This window comes from Triticum aestivum, chromosome 5B, assembly GCF_018294505.1.
Source record: "Triticum aestivum cultivar Chinese Spring chromosome 5B, IWGSC CS RefSeq v2.1, whole genome shotgun sequence".
NCBI lineage: Eukaryota > Viridiplantae > Streptophyta > Magnoliopsida > Poales > Poaceae > Triticum > Triticum aestivum.
The window spans coordinates 212,825,195-212,848,725 of NC_057807.1; the positions used below are offsets into that span (position 1 = coordinate 212,825,195).

The following is a 23,531-nucleotide window of genomic DNA, read 5'->3' on the forward strand; positions in this document are numbered from 1 at the left end:
CGTCAGGAAGCAGAGCAGCGGCGGCGAGCTGGCTTGGCGGCAGCGCGGCGGCGGGATCCGGCCAGGAAGGGCCGTGGCTGGAGGAGGAGGTGGATCCAGCCGGATCCGAGGCAGGGAAGGGCGCGGACGGCATCGGTGAGGAGCACGGCGATGGGGCGTGATGCAGGGGAGACAGACAGGGTCTCGAACGGCGGCTTCGCGGATCCGGCGGGACGAACGGGCGACGGCGGAACGGTTGACTCGGAGCAGAGCAAGGGCATCCATGACGGCCATCCACGGCGTCGGGCAGGGAGCTTTGGGCGGCCATGGCGTGGACGAGGCGAAGCAGAACGACGACGGCGGCATGGAACAAGGGCGAGCTCCTGCTCGTTCCTAGGAAGGAGAGAGGCCACCGTGAGAGAGAGAAAGAGAGGGAAAACAGGAGGAAGAGGAGGGCCGGCGGTGCTCATCTGCTGTTGCTGCTTGGGTGGCGCGCACAGGAAGCACGGGAGGATGCAGGGGTGCCTGGCGCTACGGGATCGGGGCTCCACTGCTCGAGCTCCTCGGGCGTGTTCTCACGCACGAGAGCGAGATGAGGCTGGGCCTCGGGAACCGAGGAGGTGGCGGCTGTGGTTGGTGGATTTTTGGATCGGAAGGACTGGTGGGATGGGGATCGAGGGGAGACGGCTGGCCTGTGGGTGGCTGCGAGAAGGATCTGGGGAGATCCCGAGGCGGAAGGTGAGTGCGGCGGCGGCAGGGACAAACTGCCTAGAAGTTAGGGTTTGTCCAAAATGACTAAGGGTGGACTATATATACCCCACAGATTAGGTTAAAGGCTATCTCGGTCCCTCGGATCGAAAACGGACGGTCGCGAAAAAAAATAGCTAGGGAGTCCAAAAGAGAAAACGGAGATATTTTGTAGATGTTAGGGGATGATCCGGACACAACGGTGGTGACTGTCCGGGTCGGGTTCGGGGGAGTTTCGGACGCGCACACGAGGGGTCTGAGAGAGGATTAGGTGGGCTGGGCCTGAGAGGCCGGTTGGGTCGGCCCAGGTGGAGAGGAAATGGCCAGAGGCCTGGCTGGGCTTACCTCTCTCTTCTCTCTCTCTCTTATATTTACTTTAGCAGAAAAGCAAAAAGAGAGAAGAAAAGAAAAGGAGGGTTAGGGAAAGAAAATGCGCAAGGGGATAATTTCCTTGGACTCACAAAAATATGCTCGTACCAAGAAAAATAGAAAGAGGCATGATTGAAAGATTAAATTCAAACTCATTTGATTTAAATTCAAATGATTTGAATAGGAAGTGAGGTTTGGGAAGGTCCAAAAATGTTCGGATTTTTGGTGGAGCTCCGGAAAATGATGAAATAAATAGGGGCAAGGTTGGAGAACAAGAATTGAGATAACAACGGCATGGGATATTTTGCAAGTGTGTTATGGTGATTTCCGAAACAATGGAATATTTTATAATATAGCTCCCTAAATATCGGGAGGGTATGTTATAAAGAGAAGTCACCATGTGAGTTCCCTCGGTTTAAATAGATCAAAAGATCTATGCAATTTATTTAGTTGAGTTTTAAAAAAAATAAATGGCATGATGACATGATGCGATGCAAAAATAAAAGAGCAAGCACAAAAGAAACACATGGCAAAACTCGGAATAGCTGGAAGTCTTCTGAAGCATCGGTCTTGGGGCGTCACATCAATGTGGTCCAGGTGATGCTATTTCGCTGGATTCTCCCATGTCAGAGACGGGCATTGAACCTATGGGAGTTCAACGCGGCCCAACACCAGACACTGCAAGAGCTCTTTGACACGACGCACAAAGACGCCTGGAAGGCATAGTTCAAGGCCAGCGAAGTTCCTTCTCCCACCTCTGAGGACCGCGGACTCAGCGCCAGGCGCCAGGCTAATGCGGTAAGCATTCTACATTTCGCAAGATTTGCCCTTCCTCAGTATATTCGTGGGAGAAACTTAGGCCACTGTGCTGATTTTAACAGGAATATGTCGCTCCGGTGGAGCGGATCAACTGTCCGGCTCCATTGCCTGAGGACCCAGCAGATGAACTCTTGATGGAGATGCTGATTCCGGCACCCTATGAGGTGCCGGAGAAGAAGGCCAAGAAAAAGTCCATGGGGACCAGAAGAAGTTCCCGGCGCAACGTGGTGCCAGACTCATCGTCCGAAGACACCGGGGCGCACTCCTCCAATGACAACAAGGAGGAGGAGGAGGGAAACCCTCTCCCCGAAAACGAGGGGGGAAGAAGAGGAAGGCCACCCTTTCCGGGGAGGCTGAAGGGTCCAAGAAGGGACGGACCCTCCCTCCGGACCACTCCATAACCGCCGCCTATAGCGAGGAGGAGTGGCTACCCAGGGGAAAGCCCCTGGCGAGATTGTAAGTATCCGCACTCTGTAATACTTTTAGTGCGACTTAACTTCATAGTTTGTTATAACACCGAACACGCATATGCAGTTCGGCCAGGTCCCATCCCGAGGTATCCTCTTCGGATGGGCCTCTGAGTGATTCGGCAATGAATTCGCTCCCGACGACCACCTCCCCTCGGCCTGCGGATGACACGAAGGTATGGTCCCAAAGGGTACCAGAGCAGGGGGAGGCGGCTCTGGAGATGCCCCAAGGTGAAATTCCAGACGCCGGGCACATGGGGAGTAAGATCCCCATAGATTATGCTGATGAGAGCCACAGCAAGTTGGGCTCCCAGCCGGACACTGCACCGAAAGCTCCAAAGGTTCCAGATTCGGGTAGGCAGCCCCTCGCTAGGGACGGCGAGCCGGCCATGCCGATGACCTCCGTTGCGCCAGAGGCATCGGATAGTCTGCTGGAAGTGCTTCGCGGCGCTTCCATTGATGAAGAGCACCGTACTCTTATGAGTACGGTGATTCAGAAGGTTCGGTCCGCCAAAAGTGGATTGACCGAAGCCTGCACCAGCCTCCTGACAGGCTTTGAGGTAAGTAATCAAAAGCGTGAGAAATTATCACCCAATAGATAGTAGCCCCCGATACTCTGTTTGGTGTTCGGAAAGAAAAGCCAAACGGAGGGTCAACTTTAAACCGCAGGAATCTAACAGTATGTGTCTATGTGAATAAGCAGGCGGTGTTGCTTGCCGCTGCTGCCCGCACAACAGAGGTTGCCAGACTCGAACGGGACCTGAAGCAGGCCGGAGAGGAGCTAAGCCTCACGAAGAGGCAGCTCGAAGAGAACAAAGGTGAGTGATACCCCGTTCATGTGTCGTATAGAGGAGAAAAATTAGTGACGCTAACAAAAAGCATCATGATTTTTTAATAGGGGCCATGACCGAAGTGGCGGCCCTGACGAAAGCGCTATCTGAGGCTGAAGACAAGGCGTCCACGGAGCACATTGAGCGTGAAAAGAAAGATGCTAGGGTGGGCGAGGTATAGCAAGAGCTCCAGGAGCTCGGCAAGAAGTTCGAGTCCTTGGAGCGTGACTTCAAGACGAAAGAGTCTGAGCTTGCGAAGGCCCTTCTGAGCGCGAAAGACGCCAAGGCCGAAGCCCAAAAGGCCCAACAGGAAATCCAGGCGGCCAAGAAGATAGCGGTGGGTAAGGCATTCATTATGCAAAGCAAGCATGTGGAGGAGACATTTCTTTTACTTACCCGAATTCGGAGCTCTCCAGGGGCATTCGCAGATCAGCCATGCAGCATATCGGATGCCACGAAGTTCTATCGTGCCGAAGAGGGGAGCTCGACGGAGAAGCTGTTCTGGTCCAAGTATGCTGGAGCCGAACACCCAATGCCTCCGAGTGACCAACTAAAGCAATTGGTTGAACTCCACAGGGCGGCCAAAGTGGCCATGAAGGACTTCATAGTCCGGATGTGGCCTGGTGAGCCCCTGCCCGACAGCTACTTTGGCCTTATAAAGCGGATGGTAAATGCCTGTCCGTGGCTTGAAATTTTCAAGCAATCCATTTGTATTGAGGGTGCCAGTCGGGCCTTTGCCCATGCAAAAATACATTGGGCCAAGCTAGATGCAGAGAAGCTGGTGAAGGATGGACCGCCGAAGGGCAAGGCGCATCGCTACCCCGAGAAATATTGTGATGGCGTTATGAAAGGCGCTCGTCTCGTGGCCGATGAATGTACCTAGGATGCAATCTTTGAGTGAATGTACTCATGTCATCTTTGTAATATGAAAACAAATTTGTTTGCGCTATATGGCGCTTTGTTGATTTAAAATATTACCTTTTGTGCGGCTGTTTATAAAATTCTGAAAGTAGGCCAGTCATCGGCTTCCGCCCCCATGTAATTAGTACTGGGGTGTCCGTGGAAAACCCAAACACTCTTTATCCAAATTTTTAGTCCTTGGAGGAGGTGTTTGGCGCAGCGAACAAGGCAATCGGACTATGCGGCTTTATAACTCTCACTTAGCCATAGAAGTCTACAATTTTAAATTTCGGCGAAGCCCCTAGAATTCAGAAAGCCGAATTGGGGCGCTATACACGCCTAAATCGGACAAGGCCGATTCCTCGCCTGAAGAGGAAAAAATCTTTAAGGATTTAAGACCTCTTGAACAGCGACCAGCTCTCGCTGCATCATGACAGTCAGTTTTCGGCTTTCTCTACTGAGGTGCTCGTCCGGAAGAACCGGGACACAATCGCAGTAGTTCTCCCTGCGCTACTTAGCCGATATAACGGAACATGAGGTACCAAAATAAGGGAGCCGGGCAAACCCAACTATTGACCCAAGACATGATTCAGAGCGGATGCATATAATGCTATAAGTTCGGGGTTCCGCACTGTCGAAAGTGTTCGGACTTATCTTGCCATATTATGGGGCGCCATAAGAAGCCCCTGGCAAACTGAACATACCAAAGTGCACGGATGCAATATTAAATAAACATTTTTAGGGAAAAATGTGAAGATAGGAATGATAAGCTGACGCTATATATTATTTCCCGTTGTTATTTAAATAATACGTCCAAGCATATGTGTACAATTAATGCGTTAAGCAGAAGCAAATAGGACTATTTGACATGTCCTATCCAAGGGCGGGCCGCATGCGGGTATGTAAAACAGGTATAACGATCATTGACAGATACCACCTGGGTATTCCCTTTGTGCGCGATGTCTTTTGCCTCCTTGTTTTTTCCCTCCTGTGATGAGTCCGATGATCTGGTTCTCTGAAAGGGATGCCCGAAAGTAGAGTCCTGAAAGAAAAAGAAGGTTATTAAAGTATGCGGGTCTTGTCGCGGTTGAACCGCACTGTGGGCCGCATCACTGTTGCGCCTCTGCCTGTGCCCATGGTATTTTGAGTGCGTAATTGTGTACACGCGGCACAAATGCTACCTGGATGGGGCTAGGGCGGAGGCCAGACTGCTAGTCATGCTCTTGGCGTGCCTGGCGATCCTGTTGCAGAGTACTCCAGACTCGCTTGACGGAGCTCGGGGTTGTTGTCGCCAAATTGGCGGCTTGCCGGAGAAGGTTGCTTTGTACTTCTGCCGCAAGGGCCGCAGTGTGCTCTTCTATACGGAGAGAGTGGTCTGTGTTTCCATTGACTATTATAACCCCGCGAGGTCCTGGCATCTTGAGCTTGAGGTATGCATAGTGTGGTACCGCATTGAATCGAGCGAATGTGGTTCGTCCAAGCAGTGCATGATAGCCACTACGGAAAGGGACGATATCAAAGATTAACTCCTCGCTTCGGAAGTTATCCGGGGATCCGAAGACCACTTCCAGTGTTATGGAGCCCGTACAACGGGCCTCTACTCCTGGAATTACACCTTTGAAGGTGGTTTTGGTGGGCTTGATCCTTGAAGGATCGATGCCCATTTTGCGCATTGTGTCCTGATAAAGCAGGTTCAGGCTACTGCCACCGTCCATAAGGACTCGCGTGAGGTGGAATCCATCGATGATTGGGTCAAGGACCAATGCGGCTGAACCGCCATGACGGATGCTGGTAGGGTGATCCCTACGATCAGAAGTGATCAGACAGGCTGACCATGGGTTGAACTTTGGGGCGACTAGCTCCATCACATAGAAGTCCCTTAGTGCTCACTTTCGTTCCCGTTTTGGGAATGTGGGTGGCATAGATCATGTTTACCGTTTTCACCTGAGGAGGAAATTTCTTCTGTCCCCTAGTGTTCGGACACCGGGGCTCCTCGTCATCGTTGCTGTGTAGCCCCTTGTCCTTGTTTTCGGTATTTATCTTGCCGGCCTGTTTGAACACCCAGCAATCTCTGTTAGTGTGGTTGGCTAGCTTATCAGGGGTGCCGTGAATTTGGCACGAGCGATCAAGTATTTGGTCTAGACTGGACGATCCCTGATTATTTCTTTTGAACGGCTTTTTCCGCTGACCGGATTTTGAGCCACTAAATCTGGCGTTAACTGTCGTGTCTTCGGTGTTGTCGCTATTGTTCCGACGCTTATGTCTGTTGCGCTGTGGCTTGCCGTTATTGTCGCGGACATCTGAAGTGTCGGAGTTTATTGGCGTGGTGCTACTGTGAGCCAACCAACTGTCCTCGCCCGCGCAAAAGCGGGTCATGAGTGTCGTGAGGGCCGCCATGGACTTCGGTTTTTCCTGGCCGAGGTGTCGGGCTAGCCACTCATCGCGGATATTATGCTCAAAGGCCGCCAAGGCTTCGGCGTCCAGACAGTCGACAATTTGGTTCTTTTTAGTTAGGAACCGAGTCCAGAACTTCCTGGCTGTCTCTTCGGGCTGTTGGGTAATGTGACTCAAGTCATCAGCATCCGGTGGTCGCACGTAAGTGCCTTGGAAGTTGTCGAGGAACGCGTCCTCCAGGTTTTCCCAACTGCCGATGGAATTTTCCGGCAAGCTATTTAGCCAGTGTTGGGCCGGTCCTTTGAGTTTAAGGGGAAGATACTTGATGGCATGTAGATCGTCACCGCGGGCCATGTGAATGTGGAGAAGGAAATCTTTGATCCATACCACGGGGTCTGTTGTGCCGTCGTATGATTCGATGTTTACGGATTTAAACCCTTTTGGGAATTCGTGATCCATTACTTCATTAGTGAAGCATAGGGGGTGTGCGGCGCCTTAATGCCGGGCTATGTTACTACGCAGTTCGAATAAGTCTGGTCAGCTATGTTTGGCCCGGCCGGACTTGTTGATAGTGTATCCGGCATGACGATCATCGTCATGTGTTGGGGCGCACCCCCGCGATCCGTAGATCGATCTTGGCTGACCTGCTTTGTTTTCTGGCATGTCTTGCAGATCCTGCCTATTGCCCCGGGCCGTGGTGTATTGGCGTGGGGGTGCAGGCTGGTATTCGGGCTGATACGCCGTTTTATCCCGGCCACGAGGTGGCCGGTCAGCCTCGTCCCGTGCTGTTAGTATGGGCTCCTCCTCGAGTTGAGGTAGCAACTTGTGCTTTGGGTAACCTTTGGTTTGGCGCTCGAGTCCATATTCCTCGGCTGCCAGGACCTCAGTCCATCTGTCTGTGAGCAGATCTTGATTAGTCTAGAGCTGCTGCTGCTTCTTTTTCAGGCTTCTCGCAGTGGCCGTAAGCCGGCGCTTGAAGCGCTCCTGCTCTACGGGATCCTCAGGCACGCCGAATTCACCGTCGCCGAGGCTCACCTCGTCTTAGGAGGGGGGCATGTAGTTGTCCTCCTCCAAGTATTCATCCGTCACTTGTTCATCTGGGCTAACCTGCCCGTCTTCCTGTTCGACCTGCTCGACGGCAGGCTGATCGGGATTGTATTCATCTTCGGCACCATCTGGATTGTTTTCGTCTCATGTGCCGGTATTGCTGTGGCGGGGCTTAGAGCAGCGTCGATGACGCCCATGCTTTGATTTCTTCCGTAAGGGGTTATACTTTATTGCCTCATTGCCATTGGTTTCTTTGGGAGTGTCCACCATATATATATATATTATATGAGGAGGTGCTTGTCCAGCGCCCCGTGGGCGGTGGTTGCTGTTCTTCTCCTGCATCGTCGTCCACACCATCGATGTGTTCGAAGTCGAAGTCGAGCACGTCGGTCAAATCATCGACAGTTTCAATGAAGTGGGTGGTGGGTGGGTAACGAATTTCCTCGTCGCCTGCCTCCCACTCGAGCCGGACATAGTTCGGCCAAGAGTCTCCTGACAAAGAGAGAGACCTTAATGAATTCAGCATGTCGCCGAAGGGAGAGTGCTGAAAGATATCCGCAGCGGTGAACTCCATTACCGGAGCCCAACCGGATTCGGTGGGCTCGGGTGCGCGCGGTCTGGAACCTACAGTCGGACACAAGTCCGGGGGTCCGGTGACACGGGCTTCCTTAGGGATGGAGCCTGTGTTCGGCTCTACCGCCGATGAGTACGCGGCCTCCGGGGCGGGGTCCATCCACCCGTCCTCGGACGACGCGATCTTCCCCGGATTTAGGTCCGGGGCTATTGCAGGCGCGATATCCCGAATATTGTCTGACGACAGGTCTAAGCCATGCTCGTCGTGACTGTTCGGCGCTCCTGGCATAGGCCCGAATCCGTCGAAGACCAAGTCTCCGCGGATATCGGCCGTGTAGTTCAAGTTTCCGAACCTGACCTGATAGCCAGGGGCGTAGCTGTCGATCTGCTCCAGATGGCCAAGCGAATTGGCCCGCAGTGCGAAGCCGCCCAACACGAAGATCTGTCCGGGGAGAAAAGTCTCACCCTGGACCGCGTTGTTGTTAACGATTGAAGGAGCCATCGAGCCTTGCTGCGACGACATAGAGGAACTCTCAATGAAAGCACCAATGTCGGTGTCAAAACCGGCGGATCTCGGGTAGGGGGTCCCGAACTATGCGTCTAAGGCTAATGGTAATAGGAGGCAGGGGACACGATGTTTTACCGAGGTTCGGGCCCTATCGATGGAGGTAATACCCTACTTCCTGATTGATTGATCTTGATGATATGTGTATTACAAGAGTTGGTCTACCACGAGATCGTAGAGGCTAAACCCTAGAAGCTAGCCTATGATTATGATTGTTGTTCTCCCACGGACTAAACCCTTCGGTTTATATAGACACTGGAGGGGGCTAGGGTTATACAGAGTTGGTTACAAAGAAGGGGATCTAACATCCGGATCGCCAAGCTTGTCTTCCACGCAAAGGAGAGTCCCATCCGGACACGGGACGAAGTCTTGAGTCTTGTATCTTCACGGTCCAATAGTCCGGCCAAAGTATATAGTCCGGCTGTCCAGATACCCCCTTATCCAGGACTCCCACAGTCGCAGATATGGTCATTGTCATAGTTTTCCGCTCGCAGAATATGGTCGCTTTGGGGCCTTTTTCTATTTTCTTCGCCTATGCATAGCTTTGGTCTTATATGACTTTACTATTTGCTAGCATGTTTTTGTATGGGTGTGTGGGTGTTGACCGTGTGCATCCTAGCTATGCAGAGGTCGGGTGTGTGATCATTGCGATTGTATCCTCTTGATGCTTCATTTTGAGTCAATAAAATCAACCTTTTCTAGAGAAAAGTATATCTACTGTTAAAGAGGAGTTGGTAGGTTCGCCTTAGCTTTGGGTTTTCCACCTCCTCCCACGTACGCGTCTTCTAACTAGTTTTCTCCTCCCCCTCCCACAAAAGAAAACAACTCACCCCACGAGCCGCTCCACTCCCTCCCCTTGAGCAAGACGCTCCTTTCCCCAATAGCATGCAGACTAGGGTCCCTTGCGTCACCGCCGCACCGGAGCTCCTCAACCAACCCCACCTTCTATCGCTCCACCCCCTACTAACGGTGCAATACACCAGGGGTGGCCTCTCGAGGGGAAGCCCGGTAGCAGGCCTGCCACGGGGCCCAGGTGACCTCGTAGGAGCCCGATGACAGGAGGGAGCCCAGAGGCCTAGATAGAATTCGAAGACCATCTTGACGTGCAAGTCAAGAGGGTGGCAGTGTGAGGTTGGTTCAATCCCCTGTAAATCCTAGCCCCTGTCGTTTATATAAGACTATGCTAGGGATGGTTATCATCATCTATAACATAGACCCAACTCTGGGTAGTCATATTCACATCTCCGTTGTAACCCCCTTGCACCAGGTGCTCCATCATGAATACAAATCAGAAGCAGGATGTAGGGTGTATTTCCTCAATACGAGGGCCCAAATGTGAGTAACCCCCTTGTGTGATCTGCCCTTTGGTACTTCCGACCGCATTCTCCATCCTACTGAGGGTACTGACGGTCTCCCGAACCGACAGGTAGCGTGCTAGGCAGGTGCTGCACTGGTCGGATAATGAACCCAAATCGGATCTCTGTTCATGACCGACGACTACATGTTGGGATAAACCTTCGTCTTCAGCTCCTACGAGTTCGCCGTTGATTGCCAGGGGCTGCTCTATGACATAACGTTGTCGGGCTCCATCGACAGTATACGCTTCGGGAGCCTCGCGTTCCACTTCGATCAACACGACGACACCATCTGTTTATTCGCTCCTCCATCACCTCTGGCACGGGAGGCAAGGCTGGTCACAGGCCAACCTCGGGATGGTTGGGCCTCCATTAACCCACCAGCTCACCCGATCTCAAAGCGCCAACATGATCTTCCAAGCCGTTGAAACACGTCAGGCCCAGAAGCTCACTCAACGTGCGGTCTACCTAATCATGCTGGCCTCCACGGAGCCCCTAGCGGTTTGACTCCACGACCGCCTTCGACCTCACCGACCACCCGACCTACATTCCTCATCCGAGAAAATTCGCTTTGGCGGTATATCCGATTGTGGAAGATTGCCGACCTCCCTAGGTTCTGATGGATGGAGGCAACAGAGTTACCATCCCACACCTTGCCTAAGATGGGAATCTCCAAATCTTTCCTGAGCCCTTCGCCATTGGCTTCTATGACTTTGTACCAGGAAGGCCGGTGCATCCTCTCAAGGTCTAGAGGTCGTCTTCGGAAAGGAGGAAAACTTCAGATAAAGGACAATCCGCTTCGAGGTTGCACCGTTCTGCATGGGCTACAACACTACCCTCGGCAGACAGGCCTACACTAAGTTCATGACGCTACACTCCTACACATATCTCTAGCTCAAGATGCCATGGTCACACTACGCGATCAACATCCACGACAGCCCCGAAAGGGCGTTAGAGGCAGAGGTCGCAAATGTCAAAGCCAAAGCCGCCCTAGCTTCTGCAGAGCTCAGAGGGAATCAAGAAATCCATTGACCCAACCACTGCAACTCTACCCGCAAGCCCAGGCCATGGCAGCCTTTCAAGCCGCCAAAAGAAGCAAAAAAGCTCCAAATACACCCCGAGGACCCGACGAAAACCGTGATCATCAGCAGCGACCTTGGCGAAGAACAAGAGGTCGCGCTCCTAAAGTTCCTCAGAGACAACTGGGACATCTCGCCCGAAGGCCTGCAAACATGCCGGGGGTCCCAGCAAAAATCATACATCATAGCCTAGACGTCAAAAAAGACGCCAGGCCCGTCAAGCAAGCCCTAATGTCAAAATCAAGGCACAAAAGCTTTATGCATAGTTGAATGCTCTTTTTAAGTACAAATAAGTGGTACATATCATTTAAAAAAAACATACCCCAAGGAAAGAAAAAAGAACGTTAGGTCTGAACTGTAAGAACATGCTCATAAATATGAATTGTCAAGGGCAAGATGAAATGCAAGAACAAGCACTGATGAGTAATGATATACTGAAAAATTCCTTTCTTTGTTGTTGTTAGCCCTTGTTTTTCGAATATACATGGAGGCACTCAGGTTGTACTCATATCTACAACCCAATCTCGTAGTTCTTTTCTCTTTACAACCTACAGACAGATCAAACAAATGGAGATTGCTATATGGTGGACTACCTACAGATTACTAACTTTACAAAATCCCTCACATCCTCTCAGTTTCTGATCCTATGGAATTCATTGTCATTAGGCACCTTTTGACCATTATATCCAGAATCGAACAGTTTGAGGTATGCCAGAGGGTTTCAGAATCTCCTGAGAAGCACCAAATGCTTTATTTCACTCCAGTTTTCATCATGACCATCAAATCCTGATCATGCAGTCAACAATGCCGTGCCTTTGGTGCCTTTGTTGCACAAAGGCAGAGGATATGCATCCCTCAGTTATGTATGCTAACGCCTAGATCATATTCCATCTTGTTGGCACATGCAATCAGGCATTGGGAAGGTGTATATGGAATCATTAGGTTTCCTGAATGCGATGCCCCTTATGTCACTATGGTGCAGTATTTCCAGCATGTGGTGCTTGAATCGACTCCATCTGCAGTTCAAAGAAACAATTTGAGTTTCATATACCACTATATCCATTTACACGTTAAGCAAAGATGGGCAAATATTTAGAGCATGTATGTGAAGGTCAACTCGGAGATGTATTTCAATTTGTTAACATGGCTAATGCGTTCCGAAAAGTAGGCAATAGCTACAGTCTTGGATGGTGAAGGAATAACAAGGGCATCGAACTGCTTCAGCAGTTTGATTTGGTGAAAGATTCCAGCATATACTCAAAACTGAAATTGATTCGGTGTGATTTGTAATACTTTGTTGACGATATAATGGCAGCTCAAACTGACCTGATATTTGGGTCGTCAAAAGATAAGACCAGCTTCCGTTTGTCGGGTTTTATTGTCTTTGCATTCCCTCCTAACAGGTAACGCCTGTGTCCCATCAAAAAGTGAGGGAAGTTCCCCCCTTGAGTCGTCACAAACACTTCGCTCTGAACACAGACGGTGTAATCTAATGCTGCTAACCGAGAAGAGTACCCCTACAGAGAATAGGTTGGTGAGTAACGGTATGAAGATTCAATGTGAATTGATGAACAGTTCAATGCATGCATATTCATTTGACATTCAGAACAATATCCAGCTAGGCTGATGGGCTCGCTGGCGGAAACAATACCTCAAACTCAGCAAGCTCTTCAGACAATGCAAGAGTGTCCTTGGTTTGTAAAAGAGGGAACATCTGGCGAAGGGGAGCCATGTATTTTGCAGCATTGTATATTTTACCGGAGGCAACGTAGAGGAAGGTTGTATTGTCAAACCCCATGCCTCGCAGCATCATACCAACCTGCTCCAATTCAGTCAGTTAACATATTAGCTCTAGTGAGTATATTTACATATTTGAAAGCTTCTAAATTTGTTCTGAATGCTACTAAAGAGACGCAACTGATGGCACTGAACTTAAAGGTTATTATTATTGACCTGAAGCATCACAAACTAAGCAACAAACATCAATTCTAGTATAACAGGCCTATTGTGATGTTAATTAATGTCCTGAAATACGAATGCATCATTGGGTGTACATATATCCACACAAGTGCTTTAACCAGTGAAAAAAATCCTAACCTCTAGAGGAGTAAGTGGGCATTTCCCATCCCTTCTGTTTGCCTCGGGATTGATAACTCGACCAGGTCGGTGAAACTTCCCTCTCCAGCTCCTTTCACGGGCATTTTCCATTTCAATTTTCTCCTTCCGGCCACCATCATATGTACAGCATGAAAAGGCTACCATATCCTAAACAGTGTGCGCAAATTTTAGTATGACAGAAGAACTATGTAATAGTTAACTCACAAGAGAGAGTATATTGAGACCTCTTCGAAACGGAGATGCACCGAGACATATTTCCCACCAGCCAAAGAACTCTTTTTCATCATTCGAACAACCATATCGTCTGCAAGAACCCTTATTGGTTCGGCAAACCGCAAAGCCTCGTAGTTTACCAAACACCTCAAGGCCTGGATATTCGATGGAACTGACTGAGCCAATCTATTCGAGAATGGGGCGATGCGCACAACCCTGCATAGAATAGATATATAATGAAACCCATTCTCAAACAAGGCCTCTCCTATTATTTCTGAGGTGGAGAGCGTTTACCATACCCTAACTCCATTAATTTCGGAAGCACCTTCTGAACATAATGATCTGGGGATGAGTAGGCTTTAGTTCGCATATTTGGTATGCTGCTTATATTATGATTGAAACGCAGCAGAACATCTTTTGGGAGTTCCTTCACAACTCTTACATGTTGTCTGAGTGTCCCGATAAAACGATCTTCATCAAAAATATCACTAAATTTGCTGAGAAACAAAACATCAGGAAGAACCAATAAATATTAGAACAAGAAGTAGAATTTCAAAAATATTCACGGGTTTATAACTAACAGAAGTGAACTTTAGAAGTCAAACAAACTGCTCCAGACACTAAAACAACGAGCAAGAGACAACTGCTCCAGACAGGCATCCATCATATAAAAATGCAATTATCTAATGTTAAGAAACAAAGCAGTGAGCAAACAAAATAGCATTAGTTACCTAGGATCGCGCCAAACGCTATTCAAATGAAATATTGGGATCACAAGAGTTGCATTAAGCAAGCTGGCCACAGCAACTGCATCGCAGATCTGTATTGAGAAAAAAAAATGGAACTGCACTGTCAATAATTATTACTCAGCATAGGGTGAAGGTTCTAAGGACTTTACAAAGAGACATCCACATCACAGCAAATGGTAGAGACCAGAGTCTAATTCTCAAGCTCTCAGGTCAGAAGAAATATACTCCCTCCGTTCCAAAATAGATGATTCAATTTTGTATTAATTTTAGTACAAAGTTGGGTCATCTATTTTGAAACGGAGGGAGTATCTCTCAACAGAAGATCTGATGGCATGTGACCAAAAAGATGAAAGCAAATATCGGTGATCTTTGGATGAATAATACACCTATGTATGTACAAAGATAGTACCAATGCCTTTCCAGCACAAAGTTATTGATGAAAGCCGTCTCAATCAAGTGATAGTACATGACTTCAAGTTACATAGTGGTGTCAATGGATTCATACGGCACTGGACTTTTGTATAGGTAATAGCAATGGTATTGCTTGCTTGCTGTATCTAACGTGGTCCAGGAACTTACAGAAAGACGCTGTTGATTCAGACCACCATTTGCTTCAACTATGAGATACCCATTTGAAGTCGGCAAATCTGTAAAGAGCCCAAAAACGATCCAGCCAGTCAGGTATTTAGCTTAACCTCCACTTTCAAGTGGGAACAATTAGTTTATTGAAAAATAACAAAAGGTATGAAAGTGGAACCTGATGGAATCAGCCTCCTCTTGACGCATGGCATCCATAGCTCTTCAGAATTTGGATAACGTGATGTCATTAACTGCACCACAAATATTTTTATATGATTATTGATAAGAGCAGTTAGGTTCTATGGACAAAAGTGAATATGTTGGAAGTTCCTGGGACTGATTTAAGAAGTTGGTTCCTCCTTGCGAACATATTTGATACTCCCAACCTGAACTGAACAATACTAGACTCTGGAGTATTTTGGAGCAATACATAGACTGATTTAACTCTGAGCTGTTAAGTTCAGAGTATTTTGGAGCTATACTAGACTGATTTAACTCTGAACTGAACAGCTCATTTACACTGACTGCATTCACAACCTGCCCAAAAATCTAGTTAATCTTCCGTCGGAATCGTAAGGAGTTAAGGATATTTACTTCTAGACATTACCTTCCTTGTTTGGGAAAGCAGAGATATACTAGAACTACACAGGAGTACATCCAAGATCACGAGTGTAGCCGTACACAACGGAAATGCAGGGGCACATGACCTAGCTCACGGGAAGGGGAAAACTAGGAATCGAGAACTAGACTTTTTGCGCAAATCACTCACACACCAAGAACATCAGCTCACGATGCAATAATGTATTGGGCGTCGTTCCCGTGCTAAATCAGAGAAAAGCACCAAAAGGGTTCCGAAATTCTCCCCGAATATTTCGCCTAATGCGTTTAGTGCATTGTGAAACCTGAAGGAGAGGAATCGAACCGAAGAAGCAGGCAACAAGCACGCGAGAACCCCAAATCTCCCCAGGGAGCACGGTAACTGCAAGAACAAAGACCACCCACCATGCTGCGACGCCATGGAGAGGAGGTGGACACGGAAGCGGAGGTGGCGGTCGAAGCGGACGCGGCGTCGTCGCGTATGTCCGGCCATAGCCGCTTAAACACGATGTGGCTGCGGTAAACCGATCCCGGCGGCGGTGGGGACGGGGCGGGCGCGCGCCGCCGCCGTAACGATGCCACCGTCACGCCCGCGTGGCCGCCGCCGTCGACAGAACCTCCGCCTCCTAAGACGAACATGAGCAGCCCCGCCGCGTATGCCAGCGCGAGGAGGAGGAGGACCACGGCGGCGCGGCGCCTCCCTCCGCCAACGCGCCCCGCCTGGTGGCGCCGCGCGGCCTTGGCGGCACCGCCGCGCGCCGACGGGGCGACGGACATCGCTCGCTCCCTCAGTAGCGGGGCTCTCGCGGGATCATGCGAGCTCTGCTCAGCTCGGCGATGAGCGGGTGGCCTCGTTGGGGGCGCCGAGGTTTAGCGCGGAGGGCACCGGAGGAGCCGAGGAGGAGACCTGTAGTGGAATCGTGTTGGCAACCGCCGGTGCGCGAATGGTCTTCTCCTATTGGTGGAGGTGGATGCTCGCCGACTTATTGACTGTTGACGTCTACGTGTCTTGATTGTTTGTGGCATAAGCGAAAGTCCGGCTATTAAACAGATCTTAAATACAAACAAATATACACTATTCTATGTCTTGTCAACAAGCTTAAAAATTCTACTTCAGTTTCAAAAGGAAAATCTATGAGAGGTAGTATGTAGTACTCCCTCTGTAAAGAAATATAAGAGCATTTAGATCACGTGATCTAAACTCTCTTATATTTCCTTACCGAAGGAGGAGTTTGCAAACTATCTACGGTAGATCAAATTCAAGAAGTGGCAAACACATCTTCCCTCTACCTCTCCTTCCATAACAAACAGCGGTCGCTAGGGCCTTTCCCACGTCCATCCTTGAGCTTCCCTCAGCCGGTGTCAGACATTCGACGAGGTCCCCCACCGTGTCGGCTCCTTCGGCATGCCCCTCACCTCTTATCTTCGTTCTTTTCTCGCCAAGAAAATGCACATCTCAGTTGTCGCACGCCCAGCTCCTCCCTGATTTCATGGCCAGGTCGTTGTCGAGAAAAGTTAAATCATGTATCGGCATGTCTTCCTTCGTTGCCAAAACAGAGCCCCAAAAAGCCCGATACACCCCACAGACACCAGAAGGATCGCCATCGCGTCAGGAGGAGGAATACTGCCATATCGCATGTCGGAAGAAGGAAGGACTCTACGAGTAAGGAAGAAAAGACAAAGCAATTTAACGGCCGGACTCCACGCTCTACACACCTATGCACCGACATGGATGCCTTCCATAAGTTGTGCTTAATAAGGGGCATTAGGAGCATCGTAGAGGAGGAGCATCTCCCACACTATTGTAGTCTATATCACCTAGAAAGGATCTCTGAAGATTATCACCTGAATCTCCGCCATCTCACCGAGATACTTGTCTCGTCCAGATCCTCCTCGACATTGTAATCATTTGTATCTCAACATATATCAGAGGAAAAAAAAGCAAGGCGGAAAGTAGGGCTTCTACCCACATCGGGGGCCTGAACCTTGGTATATCACTTGTTCGTGTGATCTGCTTCCAAGACCCCATAGTCTCTTGACGTGACATCCCTCAATTAGAAATTCCATGTACTCCCCCTAGTACCGTTGTTAGGATCAACGAAACATCCCTTGACAGTCGTTGTCGTAGCGCTCCTCTCCCACGGGACGTGGACCACGCTCTGCGGCCGCGGTGTCCGCATGCCACGACGGCGGCAACCGGGAGCTGCAATAGCATACCACACATTGCGAACACAGGAGTCTTGTGCTGGAACCAGCGAGGCGAGGTGCCGGAACTTGCGAGGTGTAATGCTAGAGCCATCGGTGGAGGATGCAACGCGGTGCTGCGACTGGCGAAGTACGTTTTTGGGGACCGGCGAGATGCGTTCCTGAGATCGACGAGGCGCGGTGCTTCTACCGGTTACGCACATTGTTAGGACCCGTGAGGCGATATTCTGCAATCAGGGACGCGCACTCCTAGGACTGGTGAGGCGAGTTGTTGCAACTAGGCGACGAGATGACTGCGCGGGAGCTGGCGCCAGCGGGGCGCGATGATACCACCAATGAGGAGTGGTGATTTGGCCGGCGATGGTGGCACTATCAAGGTTACAACCGAGGCAACGACTAAAAGCTGCTACTGATGAACAGCTCTGCTACGACTAATGACCAGGAAAGTTGTGACTAGCGATGATGACGAGGCGGAGAGCATCGACGGTGAGGCAAGCGGGCGACGGCGACTGATGAGCAGGCTGGCATCTAGGAGGAAACGCATGTTGCGTAACGCGGTAGGCGATCGCAGACTATTTCCCCTGTTGTATTTAGGAAGGGTGTGGAGTTGGATCAAGCGGACACCACTAGAGAGATCAGATGGCGCTCGCGTATGAGCGAGGTGTGACCGATCTCGCTTAGATCGACCGACTAACGACGTAGAGTGCCCACCATTGTTTTGTTAAACACTTCATCTTATCCCCTTTTTACTGCTATGAAATGATAACGGGATGTAAACTACTAGGCGCTCTATGGCAAAGTTTTTGAGAAACCGGATGGTAACCTCGTATGCATGCCCTGCCTGGCCGGCGGGACCTCCGTCGCCATCCGCTCTATCGCCGCCGTCATTGAAGTCGTCGTCGTCGTGGTCAGGACATCCGAGAGGGACTCCAGATGTTTGACGCAGGTAGTTGTGTACATGGGCTGGCCGGACGTCCGAGATGGAGTCCGGAACGTCCGGGCCAGCTTGGATGTGATGGCTCTTTAGGTATCCGGACTGGATGTACAGGTGACAGCCGAATGATCCAGATAGAGTCCCGGATGATCCGGGTGATGCCTGGACAACTCGGCTTCAACACCAACTTTCGCGGTATGTTTTGGAGCTCTATCCAGACGATCCGGAATACTATCCGGATGATCCAGGCGACATCCGGATGATCGGGACGTAGTCCAGACAATCTAGGCAACGCCCAGATGATCCGGATAGCAGTCTGGATGATCCTGCAGAAAGCACTAAGAGTTGTATTTTTTTCCATGAGATTTTTCTTCATTTATTTTTGTAGGATGTTGAAGATGTGATATTGGTAAGGCATATTTGTAGAGCAGTGAGTGTGAAGGATAACAGTGCAAGATGAAGACTCGAGCAAATCTTGAACGAACCCCTTTGATCCCTCTTAATAGTGCGGGATCCATGTAACTCGAGATTAAATGAAAAAGGCTATGCTTGTTTTCCTGTTATCGTCATGCTTGAGTCTCGTTTGATGGGTCCATGATCACTACACAATGATGCCAAGCAAACTAATATCATGTGTATACACTTAGAAAACGTAATTAGTGCCCTATATATATATGGGAAACACTTAGTATCATATGTCTGATACACGTTCACCAGACCATTCGTCGGCCGTCGATCCAATTGATCCCACCGCCAATACGTGCAAGTCAATTAAAATAATGCTTTCTAATTAAACACCCTGATATTGGCAACCCATCCCAATAATTGCTCGCCCGTATCATATCCCTAATTAATCGCTCCTGCCCCTGACCTCCTTGCCCCACTCGTCTGGACTGCTCCCAACGACCCCATCGCCGAGCTCGCAAGGTCCCTCGCTGCCATGGTTTTCTCTACTGCCATCCCGCCCCGCCCTAGTGCATCGCCTCGCCCCTCGCGCTGGTGTGGTGTTCCCTCGTTAGGTTGCTGCGGGTGCCATTAGACGGCGACCCCCTCGCCGCCGAGCTTACAAGCTCCTTATTGCCCTGATTCTCCGCTAGGATCCTGCCCCGCCACCCTCCTATCCTTTGCGCTCGTGTGTCGTCTTGATTTGTCATGGAGGGCTTCATGCGTACAGGACAACCCCATTCGCCCCCTCCTCCATCCTCAATAGACATAGGGTTTGATTCCTCTCATCTTGCTGCAATGGGAGTTGATTTATGTTACTTGTGTCCTGAGGATTGTTTGAAATATGAGTTCATATCTTGGTTCATTGAATTTGTTGGGTGTCAACACGTTCTAGATGATGTGTACTTGATCAGATATGTACCTTGCTACAGCGTCGTCGCTGATCTAGGCATATGTGTAGGCCTTCGTCAAGGATATGACATGTGGCTAGGAGATTCACCAGCGGTGGAATCTGTTTTTATTTCATGTATTTGCGGAATTTTAGTTGATGTAAGCTCACAAAACGTCCAATTAGTGTAGTTGAGATCCGTTTGTAGATTATATCTGCACCCGGATATCAGTGTCAAGCATGCTATTTTTCATCTTCAATTTTTTATGCTTCCAATATGTCTTCTTTATATAGTCATAGCAAAAAAAAATTTGCTTCAAGCATTCGTGCTTCCTGCGGGCGGTGGAATTTAAATCTATTTCCATGCTTAGCTTCCCATGTATTGCTGCATCTACCATTATTCATATGTATGGTTGGAATTTAATTTATTGGCATGCTTGCTTGGTGTACATATTATTTCTTCATACCGTCAGCATCTATACTTCCTAGGTGTCTTATGTACAGATATTTCTTCCATGCAATGGAACTTCACTCTCTTGCCATGTTTCCTAGATGTACAGATGTAGAGTTCATTGCTTCAGAGCATCCGTGATTTTTATGTACATATAGAAATGCAATAATGCTTCTTGATTTATATGGGTTTTCAGTCTTTGTATATTTTTGTTTTATTTTTAAACAGACATAGTTTATCATATATCTCATCACTTCTATAATTTCCATTTCTTGCATCGGCACTTCAGGTTGTGTAGTTAGTCTTTTCATTCCAGTAATAATGCGTATATATTCAACTGTTAATTGGTACATATTTATATTTCATTGCATATATCTCCTTGAGTGGTGTCTCTATCGTCGTTTGTAACCCTACACTTTAATGCTTAAGACAGTTACAATGATATGATTGCCAATCCATTTGTCGGAGTATGTGATGCTTCCATTTAACTTATTACTGCTTCGAAATGCTAAATTATGCGCTTCGGTGATACATATGTTTTTCCACACTAGTTCAGCAAAAATACCTTGCTTATACGCTTCCATTCAAACCTTTTATTGCTTCATTTGTAATGATATTTTGCTTCACGTAATTTGGACAGCATTGTAGCACCGTCTGAAGCACCACCACATTAACTATTTACTTCTTCAAGCCGGTGGGAGGAAACCGATATGAAGCTCCTAGTGTGTCATGGGCGCCAAGATAATGTGTGCCTTGAGGAACTGCGCCAAAGACCAGGTGGAGGAAGGAACTGTGCCAAAGGCCAGCTTGAGGGCCGCATTGTCACATCCCATATAGAAGCAAGTAGTGAAACTAGTAGAAACAATTTCCAATTTTTGAGGAACGATTCGATGTAATTTTTTTTGTCATGGAAGCAAAATTGTTTTCCCATGAAACTATGCAAGCAAAAAAATAGTCGGATTTGTAGCCATTCAAGGAAGCAGTTTTAGGAAACAAATCAGAGATTGTGGGGACAAAGATTAGGAAGCTGATTTAGAAAACAATTCGTAGATTATGTGAACAATTATTAGGAATCAGCAGAATCCACGTTATCAACAAATCAAACATTTAATTCACAAAGGAAACTAGCCATCTAATTGTACGGCTATCGACCGGTCTGATACGAAGCTAACCATCAATAGTCTAATGCCTAGCAGTGCCCTATATGTATATTGTCATCAACATCAAAATATGATTAAGGACATGATTGCACTTCCAACTACCTAGGCTACTCTCTTTTCTCTTTGTTGTTCTTGTAACTTTGTGGATCTCTTATGTGTTCGCTTATTTAGTGGATGTGTAAGTGGATCTTGTCTTGAGTGTCTCTCTTGATCCACCTCCAAGTGTGAAAGATTGAGCATGTAGGGTCCCCTACCCTACATTCTCTTGGTATCATGAGCAAGGTTGATCACATCTTGGAGTTCTCCCCCCTCACCTTTCTAGCCAAATTTTATCTGTTCTTACCTAATTTCTTAAATCCCCACAAAAATAGCCTCACCCAGTTTCTGGCAATTTGTTGGTTCTTGTGAGACTTTGTTCGATTTGATCCATGGAGTTGATGTGTTGTGAGTGGATCTAGGCTTTCCCCGCCATTCCCTAGCCTTCCACCACCATCCCACCAATTTTTTTTCTTTCTACCACCAAATTTGCAAGATTCAAAATCCTCAATTTCGCCACAGGCCCAGCAACCAGACATCCGCCACTCTCCATTGTCACTGAATTCATCAACGAAAACGATCACTTCATCCTTTGACACCACAACCAGAAGCAAGGCCGGTTACCCATCCGACCTCGATAGAGGTAGTGTTAATGAAGGTACCCATTCCTTCACCATTCACCTTCCCTTGCCATTACAATTGATAGACTTGAGCCTTTTGTGTATCTTACCCATTGAGAATAGAGAGTTGAGAATTGTCGGGGCAACGTTACTAGTACACTTCAATGATACAGTGTCATCGCATAGCTTGTCTTGCGTGCAACTATCTTGGTATCGTCTTGCGTGTAACTATCTTGGTATCGTCTTGCGTGTCATAAGTCACTCACATGCATATCTTACATACTTGTCTTTCATATTGGCTCATGCATCAAGCATAGTGGTAAAGGAAGCATAAAAAATTAGAGCAAAAGAAAAAGATACAAAACCTTATAAGCATTTGCGTTGAGCATATACCGACAACGTGTTGATATCATACCTTATTTTGGAGTGTACATTTTGTTGGTATCATATTACCAACATCGTATTGATATCATACCTTATCTTGGAGTGTACATTCTGATGGTATCATACATCTTCTAGTGCTAGAATCTTGTTATATACATACTTGCATGGCATATATGGAATAGAAAGACAACACGATTGTTCTCAGATTGGTGCACAAGAACGTATCTTACCCATTTGAGCAATCTAGCTATCGTCTCTCCTGTGAAGAGTGGCTTATTTGTGGAAAATCACTTTTGCTCATTGCTTGGTTGCACAAGCCCCATTTATCTATCTATGTGTGTGTTCCGTGTTCTACACTTTGTTATTGATCTATTGACATCACATTTTAAATTTGTGAATCATTTCAACATTTTCAATATCTTGGCTAACTATTGCATGATTTTGTGAAACTAATCCTCATCGAGCCACTCTATAAGCTTTATTGTGTAGGTGTGAGTGACAAGATCCGATGCCAATTCTACTACTTTCACATTCCACATAGTGATACAAGACACATTCTCAACTTTAAGAAGAGGTAACTTTGGTATTGTTCTTCTCATTTCCTATTACACTTGCTTGAGACTTGTGATGGAGCAAGGTGCAACATCTCCGGTCTTTCATGACCAAGAAGGCGTGAATGACTATGTCACCAAGCTACACCACTTCAGACTACAACACGCAATGAATGATTCAAATGATGCCTTGAACGAACGGATCGACCCCACCGACATTCGACAATCCGAAGCTCGAAACACGGAGATTATCTCGACACCAAGATTTCTACACAAATGGATGAGCTTCGATCAATGATGGCCAACCGCAAGTCCTCATCATCTTCGTCATCTTCAAGAAGACGCTCAAGTAGCCACTCTTCGAAGCTACCATCAGGCGCAAGTACAATACGGCAACGTTCTCATCTTCTAGACAACCGTCAAGACCCTCAAGCTTCGAATCCTATCCGTGGCAATGGAATGCAAGACCGCATCCAA

The 23,531-nt window shown here is 48.3% G+C and overlaps 1 protein-coding gene across 1 annotated transcript; it reads right to left on the reverse strand.

The window, feature by feature from the left end:
* Nucleotides 1-11,541: 11,541 nt before the first annotated feature.
* Nucleotides 11,542-16,314, reverse strand: LOC123111051 (O-fucosyltransferase 9). The gene is made up of 10 exons (XM_044531729.1): nt 15,786-16,314; nt 14,962-15,034; nt 14,784-14,851; nt 14,187-14,275; nt 13,755-13,952; nt 13,467-13,671; nt 13,222-13,389; nt 12,776-12,943; nt 12,451-12,641; nt 11,542-12,140 (listed from the first exon to the last, which is right to left on the reverse strand). Exons 1-10 carry the CDS (start codon nt 16,155-16,157, stop codon nt 12,005-12,007), a joined length of 1,668 nt encoding a protein of 555 aa, XP_044387664.1. The 5' UTR covers nt 16,158-16,314; the 3' UTR covers nt 11,542-12,004.
* Between the last annotated feature and the right edge of the window lie 7,217 nt (nt 16,315-23,531).

Coding starts and splice junctions, on each gene's coding strand:
- LOC123111051 (XM_044531729.1), bottom strand. CDS start 16,157: ATGTCCGTCGCCCCGTCGGCGCGCGGCGGTGCCGCCAAGGCCGCGCGG. Junction 12,944..13,221: donor GCCCACTTACTCCTCTAGAG/GTTAGGATTTTT, acceptor GAATTGGAGCAG/GTTGGTATGATGCTGCGAGG. Junction 12,141..12,450: donor TTTGACGACCCAAATATCAG/GTCAGTTTGAGC, acceptor TTTGAACTGCAG/ATGGAGTCGATTCAAGCACC.